The sequence below is a fragment of the Electrophorus electricus genome, chromosome 18 (genome assembly GCF_041902795.1).
Source record: "Electrophorus electricus isolate QZ-2024a chromosome 18, ASM4190279v1, whole genome shotgun sequence".
Classification (NCBI taxonomy): Eukaryota; Metazoa; Chordata; class Actinopteri; order Gymnotiformes; family Gymnotidae; genus Electrophorus; species Electrophorus electricus.
In genome coordinates this window covers 3845044-3857014 of record NC_137514.1, presented here as the reverse complement: position 1 = coordinate 3857014, position 11971 = coordinate 3845044, and the positions used below count along the sequence as shown (strand labels likewise).

General features: G+C 39.0%; 1 protein-coding gene and 1 long non-coding RNA gene across 3 annotated transcripts; both read right to left on the bottom strand.

The window, feature by feature from the left end:
* Positions 1–8218: 8218 nt before the first annotated feature.
* Positions 8219–9283, bottom strand: LOC118242642 (uncharacterized). Of its 2 annotated transcripts, none has more exons than XR_004776979.2 (3): positions 9051–9283; positions 8818–8920; positions 8219–8612 (listed from the first exon to the last, which is right to left on the bottom strand). It is a non-coding gene; the product is annotated as an uncharacterized LOC118242642 (long non-coding RNA). The 2 variants fall into 2 exon arrangements; XR_014118124.1 differs by having other exon boundaries at positions 8818–8917.
* A 128-nt stretch (positions 9284–9411) lies between these two features.
* LOC145652094 (uncharacterized) lies at positions 9412–11266 on the bottom strand. Its single transcript, XM_081701556.1, has 4 exons — positions 11209–11266; positions 10290–10634; positions 9696–9938; positions 9412–9476 (listed from the first exon to the last, which is right to left on the bottom strand). Exons 1-4 carry the CDS (start codon positions 11264–11266, stop codon positions 9412–9414), a joined length of 711 nt encoding a protein of 236 aa, XP_081557682.1.
* Between the last annotated feature and the right edge of the window lie 705 nt (positions 11267–11971).

Below are 11971 nucleotides of genomic sequence, written 5' to 3'. Positions count from 1 at the left end.
ACCCTCGCTGGTACACAGGCAGCCCTTACAGACTACATCCACCAATCACTGCACACATTCACTTCCCCAATCCAAATCACCTGTTTACTTGAATAATCACCTAGACCTAGACCTCATTTATCTGCACCCTATTTAAACCCCACATGTGCCTGAGTTCAGTGCGTTACAATGATGGCCCCTTGTCACAAGTTAAAGGCTCTGCTTAGTAAGTTACTTTGAAAATGTATTTTCTGTCTTTGGTTGCATTTGGGAATTAAACAATTATGCTCCTCACTTGCACCTTGCTCTTGTTTCATGATGTCACAATAGAATATCTTTAATTTGAGACATTTTATTATCAAATTCGTTCTTTACATGGTGTTATTTATGCCTGATTTAAGGTGAAAACATTAGTAATGGTAGCACAACCATACATCATCTCCATCTCCAAAATCAGTTCTTAGAACAGTGGATAATGCAAGTTCAAATACAAGTCAGCTAATGAACGTTTATATAGACACTACACAGCTGTAACTACATGGTTTTGTATCACTGGTTGATGTTTACCATAACTGTAGTCTCCCTGTTCCTCCTTTCAGGCAGAATATGCTATATTCATTTCTTCACATTCTCTCCTTTTGTGGGTATTAGATCCTCCAAATAATGTATTTTTATACATCTGTGAAATAGTGAAGTGACTCTGACTTGCAACAATGCCACCCCACCTGTGCAGAACTACACCAGATATAAAGAAGGAGGAACCTCACCTGTAGGATCTGGACAGAGTTACATCATCAACAGCTCCAGGATCTGGTTCTGCTGTGTGGCTCAGTGTGAACATAGGATAATGAAATCAGCTTCAGCACTTGCCACTTTAAAGGGTGACACACACAGGCAGTTATGTTTTAATTGTTGACATTCATTTACTCACATTCATTCATATTTACAAACTATAATTGCTATACTGTATATGTGTCTGTGTTTCTCACCAGGCCACTTCAACATATTGCCTATAGTTGTTGGAGTCGGCCTCTGTGGGATTGTAGTTCCTCTCAATAGTTTTAGTGAAGAAGCGGGAAAGTTTAAGAAGGTAAAATTAAGTGAAATGTATTATGTTAAATTACACTTTGTTACGATCTCGTCGAGGCTCCAGGCCATAATGAGAAGTGTGACCCAAATAAAAAAAAAAGTCTAAACAAGTCTGTAGTGGAAATGAAATCAGATTCCAACAGACCAAAGTAGTTCAATGACAGCCAGTGTAGTGTACAGGAGTCAGTGTGACACTACTATAACATCAGGAGTGACCCAGGCCAAAGTAAGAAATAAATCCACACTAGAAAAAAAAAAGCCACTCACTAAATCTACACAAAAGAAAATACACACAAAACTACATTTACTCCCTAAGTGGAAAACTGAGCAAACCACACCCCAAAACAAAATGGCAGTCATTCCCTACTTACCAGTGACCACTCAACAAAGGGAAAAAGTTGAATATATACAAATGTACAACTGCAGACTAACTATTAGAGCAGACAAGAGTAAAGTGAAAACTGGAAACAAAGTCATACACCAGGTCAACTATCATGAACTCTCTCTCTCACACACACACACACACACACACACACATACACACACACACTGTTTCTGTTTTGTATGTTAATTCTCTGCTTCACAGAATGTAAAAAGTGAATTTTTGAATTTATTAGATTATTATAAATAATGCTGCACCTAATCTATCAATAGGATCACTGAAGTAATAAGCACACTTTTCTACTCAAACAAAGTCTACCCACGAGCATCTTTCTGCTGAACCATCAGTGTGGACATGTGGGTTTCTTCAATCAGTTTTGTGTTCCACATTTGTAGTTCTCAGAAAACCTTGCGGTTTAATGAATACTGGAAATATACAGTACACAGCTTTCTTAGTATTAGGCTACTTTACATTGTCATAACTATATAGAATCTGCAGGAATAGATTATTATTAAATTTAGATAACACAAAAATGTGATTTTATTTTCATTTTGTTATGACATTTGAATGAGCGTGCATGTGTGTGTGTCCATTGTTATTCCAAATATCCTTGTATTCTGATATTTTTTCCTGTGTGTCCTTTTATAGGCCTTGAGGAAACACCACTAAGAGAATCATCCCTGAGAAATATCACACTTGCAGCTATGGCCCAATTGTAACGTTTACTGCAGTAACGTTTACTAGTCGAGAAGCAAAATGCCAACGCAGGAGGCTTTTAATGAACAAAGGAAACAAAACATGAGAGGCTAACAAACAGAGACACGGGAAAACACTGAGACAAATAAACACACGAACTAAGCAAACAGCCAAACAATGACAAGGTCAGTGACAGTGACAACAACTAGAAACTTAACCGAACATGCCAAAATAACCGACAAACTGGAAGACAAAACAAAGCCAGGGCTTAAATAACCAAGACTTATAAACTAACCAGACACAGGCGAACATCATTACAGGTGGAGATACAGACCAGAGAGCGGAACAGATTAAAATAAAACAAGCACTGGGAAAGAGGAACAGGTAAAAGGAATGACAGGCATGGAGAAAACTAAACTAAGGAACGGAACAACCAGGAAGTAAAGGAAAACAAAGACACGACAGGGAAATCATGTAAACAGGGATGCCAGAAGGGGGCCCATACGTGACACCAGTGCAGTCAAAAGAGTGAGAAATAGAGAGGGGAAGAATAAATTTAACATGTAGTTTCCTTCAGCAGAAAAGCTTTTCAGTGTTTTACATTAATGATTAATACTCAGAAAATGTTAAAATAAAAGCGTCCTTTGCATTTTTATTGCAAGGATGAAAAATAACCTTCTTATTACTTTGCTAATCTAAATAATTAAATGAACCTCATGCGAATAAAAAATAGTCACTACTATTTTAATACTATATTCATTCATTCATTCATTCACTCATCCCTTCATTCATTCATTCATTTAGTCCATTTATTTTAATGCAGTTTCCTCCAAAGCATCGTAATGAAATCTAAGGGCATTTTCTCAGTTTTTGAATATTTTATTAAAAAGCTGCAAACGAGTAGCTCTGCACACTCCTCTTTCTGTCATACTCTAACATCCCTGTTTATTTGTGTAAGTCCATTCAGATTGGTTGGTCAGTCCTGACGTAACATGACGCTGTCAAAATTTAATTTAGTTCTAGAGTGGGAATCTCTGAGAACACGTCCTTTTGGGGGGAACTACATCTGAGTGTTTTAACTGGCACAGTGTATATACGATGTTAAGTATTTGGTTGGTCAGTTCTTAGTGAGGAATCTGGTTGCATCCAGATTGTGAACCTCAGGCACCTGAAGAGAGCGTCTGAGCAGCAGTGAGACACAGAGTCAGTTTGTAGTTAGATAGCATGTGTAATTTATAGACTACCTGTGTTTGACAAGAAGAGCAAGCACAGGGAAAAAAGAGGAAGAACAATAACAAAGGCAAATGTGGTCTTTGGCAAGCAAAGCAGGCATCAAATGAAGAAGTTACATGGTAGCAGAATATGTGGACATAGGTCAGCATTATTTCTTATACTTGCAAGCATGCATAGAGAGAAAACAGATACATTTTATTCTTACTTTGTTTTATTCTTACTCTTTTATTCTTATTCTTAATATTCTTTTATTCTTTATTCTTTATTTTTATTCTTACTTTGCTTTACATTTTACTCTTACTTTTAGAGAGAAAACAGATACATTTTATTCTTACTTTGCTGCCTTTTACTGTAGCAGAATAACAACAGAGAATAAAAAGGCAAAAAATTCCAGTCAAGGCCAGTTTATCTGGAGAAATTTCCTGATCTGACCACACCTTTTACATGTGGCAAATATTAATTTCTCCTGGAAGTGATATGCAGATTATTTACAAAAATATGAAATCACCTTTGCCATTGGTTAAATCAGTTACACTTAGCTGACACTTTTATACAAAGTGACTTACAATTATGACTGAGTACAACTTGAGGGTTAAGTGATTTACTCAGGAGCCCCAGCAGTGTCAACTTGGCAGTGGTGGGGCTTAAACCACCAACCTTCTGTTTACAAATGAAGTACCTGAACCACTGAGCTACCACTGCCCAATCATCCTTTGTTAGTAGTAATAACAAGCCAAGTTAATTAGAAACATGAGGTATTGAGTACACAGCTATCTAACAGGAGCCAGGAGCCAGTCCAAACAGGAGCTAGTCCAAATGCCCGTAGTTTACATCGAACAACTCTGACATCCTCGTGTTGTTAAGTGAAATGACACTGATGGTGTGGTGACAGTGTGACTTTCCCAGGAACAGCAGAATGGGGGATGGAGTTCTAGCAGAAGGGTGACTCCATATGCGGATATGACCCATTTAACAACAGGTACATTGGGGTGTTTTTCCATCTGCTGGACAGGGAGAGGCACACCACACAGTACTGGTGCTCTGTCACATTTACAGCTATTTCCAGGGACAAGGCACACACGATGTTCCCTTTGCACCATAGGAGGCCCTTCAGTCTGAAGATCAGCATAATAAGATTCACCATGGATTACCTGCAAACAGACATACAACAAAACACACATAGAGACAATAGTACACCCTAACTGGGGGCCTCTTTAATCTACTATCATATATCAACTGAGGCTGAGCATCAGTTAGTACAGCTGTTTGGATTATCACAATAACAGTAGCAGATTGTGTGTAGTGAGCCTCAACGAATCTCCTAGGAAGCAAACATTCGATTAGCACTTTGCCATCTGGTGAGAATTTCAAGGAGTGCTGCAGTATAATCAGAGATAATTATATGTAAATTACCAGCTAGCATGGGGCCTGGTTGGCCCTTTACCCACAACATGGGAAATGGTTTTCCCATCAAAACTTTGAAAGGAGACATTTTCATGACAGAGGGCAGTAGAGGATGTGAAACCTCCAGTCAATCATAGATATATACGCACAGATATTTGCAGAGCTGCTGAGTGACTCTTGATGTGAATGCTGGGCCCTTATCACTGTTGTTAGAATGCAGTATTCCATACATAGGTATTATATCTCTTGCCACATCTCTTACTATTGTTCTCACATTTTCCTTTGCACTCAGGAATACCTCAGGCCATTTAGAAAATTGATCAATCATCATAATAATCTTTTTCTGCTGAATCAGCTAGTAACGCTCTGCTTCGTTGCTTATGGTTGGGGTGTCATATCCTGTTACTTTGATAACTGCTAAATGACTGGGAAGCTTGCAGTCAGGCTGCAATGAGAGTGGAATGTGATATGATATTTCCCTCTACTGCCCTAAACCGGTTCTGTGGCCAAATCCATCAGAAATCATGGGAGACACCACATGCATGTCGACTGTGTGTGTACATAGTGAGGGGCTTATCCTTGAACAGATGAATAACATGTATGAATAAGAGCAAACCACTGTGTTCCTCCAGTGTCCAAGCTGAATTCAGGAGAGAAAGCGTTTGATGCAGCATGAAGGCTGAAGAGCCCTGCAGAGAAGAGTGTTTAACAGTCAAACTACGAGTTCATGTCAAAATGTTTCATAGCCACTACACCTCTGAGCTGTCATGTTGTGTGGCTGCTGTGTTTAACACCTTGGTGATCTGATGACTAGTATTTTCTGAGCAGCAGCAGCAGCAACCACAGAGTGTGAGCACACAGGAAGACCTGGTGCCATAATCCCCTAGGTCTGTAAGCCCCATCAACCTACAACCTAGTCCGAGTCCATGCTAGTGCAAGACAATTTTTTTATTCCTAAATGTAAGTGCAGAAATGGGCTGTGTCTACATGCACAGGGATGCTAGTGAAATCAGAACAAACATCAACCATGATGGTTGGTGTGTGTGTGTGTGTGTGTGTGTGTGTGTGTGTGTGTGTTTGTAATTATATTTATTATAGAAGAGACGTCCAGTACAAGCGAGGGATGACAAGATCACTGACCTTTCTCAAATCTTGTGTGAAATGCCACCTCCTCCAATCTGGTTTGCAAACTGGATTGATTAGAGTGTTATAATGGGGCACAAAAGGTGTCAGAACTCCTCTGACAGCAGAAAGTCCATGATGTTGACACTGTCCTCCTTTTCAGACAAGAGCAGGTGTTGCCTACATGACATGGGGGGTGTAGGTGCCAGCTAGACCCTGTACCCACTTGATCTTGGTATTCAACTCACAGAGAAGGCAGAACTGACTGCAGGTGTAAGTAGAATCACAAATAGAAAGATCATTAACCAGAGAGGTCATTATATTATGACCCATGATTATCATGCTTAATTTAGACATTATGTCACAACCCAGAAGATTAAAATGTAAATTGGAAATGAACACAAATGGATGGTGAAAGCGTATTCCACAGTCGCTGACACATGTAACACACTGAGGGAAGGTTTTGTGGGCAGGAGATGCGCAGCCCATTAACTCCAACAGAACTAATGGATGCTCCACACAAGACCCTTGTATTTTGTTCTATTGTTGCACGACCTGAGCCAATGGAACCCTGTTTTTTTTTTTTGCATGTTTGTGTTTTTTACAAGGGTAAATATGCAAGCCAGACTCTTTCTCCATTGCTGGAAATGCTCCTGTTTTTAATGTAACTAGCAGGTCAGAGTGTCTTTCAATAAGCCATCAGCTATTAGCTAATAAGTCCATGATAAGGAGATTAGAGTAATTGGTTTTTGTACCTGACTTAGAGGTGTCAGTCTTATAGGTGCTGGTCGTGTGGATCTAATCCCTACATGATGGAGTTTTTGTTGTTTCGTAACCTTATTTGTAAGGATTGGTGCCAGGCCGAGGTCCCCTCTGACCACCAGTGGGAGGTCTCGAGTCAGGCACACCACTAATCAGGCTAAACGCCCAACAGCTGGGCTAGGTCTATATAAGCCCAGTGAGCCAGTCACTCAGTGCTGGGTCTTTGCCAAAGTTCTGAGCCAAGTGCCTAGCTAGTAACTTTAAGTATTGAGGTCTGTAAGCGCTTCTGTTGTGAGGGTGTTTGTGTTTTTACATGTTCTGTCCCTTCTCCAGTTTTCCTTCTCAAATCTGTCTCTCTTCCAAAGCTCCCCTTAGCCATTACAACTCCTTGTTCTCTGGTTTTGTTTAGGAAGTTTTAGTTTGGTTTTCCCCAGGGCATTGGGGCTGCCATCCTTCCCATGGTGTGCTTGGTTCTCCATTTTCCAAAGCTCGGTGTGGTGTTTAGTTTTTCTTTCCCTCTAGTCCTCCATTCCTGTGAAGAGCGATATACGCACAGGTTGTTTTATGGCCGCTGCAGTCTAGCAGGAGCTCGTTCACCTCGCAACAAAATGGCTGGGGTTCGACTCCCTGCCTTTTGGTTATTTACTTTTCTTGTTTACCTGTTCCACGAGCTAACTGTTCTGCACACGGGCCCATCATGAGAGTATGGTTGCTCACCCAGCAGGCCGTTGGCATGCATCATCACCTGAATTCAAGATCACCTTACATTATTTTGTTCTATTTTCATTGTAGTCCAGATTGCTAGAGTGAGAATCCCTGAGTACACGTCTTGAACAAAATATAAACATCATGATGCTTTTGAGGAAACTGCATTCAAGTATTTTAACTAGATTAAAATTAATGGACTAGGTAAAAATTGAATGAACAAATAAATTATTTAGATTTTTATTTAGATGTATTAATTATTTAGATTGTCAAAATAGGAACAAGGTTATTTTCCAACATTCCAAAAAAAATGAAAGGCTGCAACATTTTTTGCATTAATTATTAATGTAAAACACTGAAAAGCTTTTCTTTTGAAGGAAACAATACTTGTGTACTCTACATGTGATCATGCATCTCTCTTCCCCTCTATATCTCTCACTCTTCTGACTGCATTGGAATATAGCTGCAAGTTTGATTTCTCAGTGATGATTCTCTTAGTGATGTATCCTTAAGGCCTATAAAAGGAAACACAGGAAAGAATATCAGATCACAAGGACATTTGGAATAACAAAATACACACACACACACACACACACACACACACACACATCTTCATATTGCTTAACAAACTGAAAGAAAAGCCAAAAAAACCCTGTATATTTTGCCATATCTAAACTTAATAATATATTCCTCTGGATTCTACATAGTCATGGTAATGTAAGAAAGCTGTGTATCGTAGTATTCATCCAGAATTCAGTAAAAATGACAAGAGCTTTACACATCCCATCTCAAAAAAGATTCTAGAGTGCTATCAAGATTCTAGAGTTCTAACAGCGTTCTATAACTGTGATGTAACTGATATGATGAACTCACTACAGTATTCTCACAGGTAGGACAGGGCTTGAGGCCGGCGTTCTGTGAAGCACAGAGTTAATGATGTGCAGTTTAATGAGAAACACTGAATAGCTTAATAGTTAAGGTTCCACTGGAGTTTTTCCACTAATGTTATTTTGTTGTTGACAGTCTGCATCTCAGATGGAGCTCTCACTCTGACATAAAGAAATGCTAAAGATACAGAACTAAGACTCACACTGTCATTACAAGGCTCTGATTTGTCATGACATGAATTCTATGAACTCTTTAGCAGGGTTAAGACTCCTTATTGACAAATATATCTGGATTTCTGTGATAGCTCACCCCATAATCAGATTCATCTGTATTTCTCTTTTGCCTCTTGCCTCTGAGCTCAAAAATCCCCAAATGTCAGTGTTCATCCAAACAGAAAACAGAGAATAAACATTATTATTCATATAATTGTATTTATGATATTAGTCATATTTTAAAGATTTTTCATATTAATAAAGTGCTTTTGGAAAGGAACTGAAATAAGGTACTATAAAGTTATCGTTTATTCATGTAATTTATATTAACATCTTTCACTTTACCTTCTTAAACTTTTTCTCTTCACAAATAAAACTATTGAGAGAGGAAGTACAATCCCACAGAGGCTGACTCCAACAGTTACAGGCAAAATGTAGAAGTGACCTGCTGAGAGAAACAGACATACACACACTATTGTTCATAAACACAATATAGGGCTTTTGTAATTTGATTAGCAAAGGAATAAGTAAATGAACTGATGAATGAAAAATGAAACATAACTGTCTGTCTGTCTCACCCTTTAAAGTGACATCTATTGAAGCTGATTTCAGCATCCCATGTTCATTCTGAGCTACACGGTAGTACCAGCCGCTGCTATTAGAGCTGATGGTGATGTTGTAAGTCTGTCTAGATCCTACAGGTGAGGTTCTTCCTTCTTTAAACCAGTTATAGTTCTGCACAGGTGGGTTGGCATCACTGCTGCAGGTCAGAGTCACTGAACTGTCCTCCACTATTTCACCAGAGGGACTGATGGACACCAACTACAGGCTACAGACTACAGACTACAGGCATAATCTGCATCAATCAGTGGTGCAAAGACATGTAGAGTTACAGCTGCGTAGTGTTTATATCCAGGTTCATTAATGGACTTGTATTCTCTACTGTTCTAAGAGCTGATTTTGGAGATGTTGTATAGTTGTCCCACCATTACTAATGTCTTCACCTTAAATCAGACAATAACACCATGAGGATAATGCATTTTATAGTAATGAAATGCCTCATGTACTCAAAGTAAATAATATATATATATATATAATTCTAATAAGACTACTACCTCATTGTATTTTTTACATTTTAACTGAGAAATGAGCTGAAATTGGCAATGAAATGAACTTAGCAATAATCAGATAATCATATAATGAAACCAACATTGTAAACTCACCTCTGACTGTGAGAGTTTGAGCAGGAGAGGGGAGATGTTCATATCCTCTTACAGCACACCTATAACTGCCTGCATCCTCACTGCTGACTGGCCGCAGGTGGACTGGGTTTGTATTGGAGGATAAATGACGTCCATTTTTGTACCAGATGAATGTTGGACTGTCAGTCAGACTGCAGGTGGTTGTACACGTCAGAACTGCTGCTTCTCTCTCTATTGCTTCAAGAAGAGTGTTCATAAGGAGCTCTAAGACAATGAGAAAATCATCAAACCAAACGAATGGAAATCCATCACAATTAGACTTTAGAATCATCCAGAAAAACTTCAAGCAATTAAGAAAATTATTCTGCTGTCATGAAACTGTCTTGAATTTGTTAAAAAATAAGAGAAACAAATTGTGTAGTACTAGTATATCAGAGTACCCCTTAATCAGTTTAACAACTCTCAATAATCAACTTAATTAAACTCAAACGCCTTTACATGAAGTGAGAATGCACATCATAGTTAAAAATAGGCATTAATGAACTTCAAGACTCAAATTTATCTGGGTAAAGGGACATCACAGTTAGAAAACTGGGACTTAAAGATTTAACCCACCTGTGACACTGATCTTAACAGGATCTCCCAGCCATTTTTCATTGGCTACATTTGTTTTGATTCTGAAGCGATAGTCATGTTCATCCTCCTTCGTTATATTAATCAGTTTGAGGGAGAAGTGTTGCTGTTTATCTACATAACACTGGACTCTGCCTGAGGCATTAGTGGGTCTGCAATATACAGGCTTGTCCTCATGTCCATTGAAATTCTCTGTGACCCAAAATTCCTCTTTCACATTAAACTTTGCTGGCTTTGTGTAAGTGCCATTGATAAACACTGTGGACCCCTTTAAAGCACATATTTCAGTTTGTTTGTACTTCACACTCCATTCTGTTCCAAAAATCCCTGAAACATATGATGCATGAAAGAGCTCATTAGAGGAGTCTGGGCCCCATAAGAGAGTGGGAGTTATCTTACAGCTTCACTTCTCTCATCTCTAACTCCAGCAGCTACTGCAGAACTCTGAGCTGATTCTGAGCTAAACCACAAAGTGAAAAGAGCTTGTAGCAGGGTGGGGGAGGAGCTTGGGGAGAAGTGGACACTAGTGACTCTGAACAACTTAACGCTCAGTCACATAATATATGAGGTTGAGTAAAGAGAAAAACAAACAAAAATATATCTCCACTTTGTAGTTATAGTGGGGTTGTGAATTTTAATCTTACCACAGTGTGCTCTTAATCTAAGACTGCCCTAAACTTGAGAAAAACCGCAAAGCACTCAGCAAGCTCTGTAGCAGTGGTGAGGGGGATGTGGGGGCTTTGGTAACCAATGTAAATTAACTTCATTAAATGGGAACACTGTGTCAGAAAATCGTTATACTAGATATCAGAATTTTCTGTTATCAGAATTTGTGCGGGTTTCAACAGTTTTGGAAATTTTACAAAGAAAAATACAATTTTGATGAAGACTGCAGTCTTACCCAGAGACATGAACAGAGTGATGAGAGTGAGAGTTAGAAGAGGAGTTCTGAGTGACATCATTAAACAAACCTGCACAGACACACAACAGCACACAACACAGCTGAGTGCATCACATTTCTGCTTCTGTTTAAACTGTTTCAAATATCAGTCAGACTGATCTGATGACACAACTGTATTACTGAGGAGGTTTGGCTCTTGTCATCTCATTTCAATTCAGTTTTATTCCTTGAGGGCTATTTATTCTGGATCGAATCACAAAAGGATTTAGAGGAATCCTTGTCCAGACTGTAAATGAAAAAGGTGAAAGCAGATGAGATAAGAATAAAAACACAAAATAATTCTACCAACTTTAACAAAATAAAAACAACTTCAACTATTTTAACACCTCATCTCAGTATTACATACAAATGTATTTACACAGTTATAAATCAAGTACACATTGTATTAATAACAGTTTTGTTATGTCCTAAGCAGTGTAGAAGACTGAAGTGGCCAAACTGTATGTAGTGAGAGCTTGTTGTTCAAGTCTGTTCTAGGAGGTCTATTCTCATCCCACCCAAAAGATGAAGAATATTGACACCCAGCCAGCCAAACACACACACACACGCGCACACACACACACACACACACACACACACACACACACACACACACACACACACACACACACACGCACGCGCACACACACACACGCACACATACAGACGCACACACGCGCACACACACACACACACACACACACACACACACACACACACACAC

Excerpts from the sequence above, each read along its gene's own strand:
- LOC145652094 (XM_081701556.1), bottom strand. The coding sequence starts at position 11,266 with ATGTCACTCAGAACTCCTCTTCTAACTCTCACTCTCATCACTCTGTTC. Across the intron at positions 10,635-11,208 it reads CACTCTGTTCATGTCTCTGG|GGATTTTTGGAACAGAATGG; the intron begins GTAAGACTGCAG and ends CATATGTTTCAG. Across the intron at positions 9,939-10,289 it reads TGTTAAGATCAGTGTCACAG|AGCTCCTTATGAACACTCTT; the intron begins GTGGGTTAAATC and ends TCATTGTCTTAG.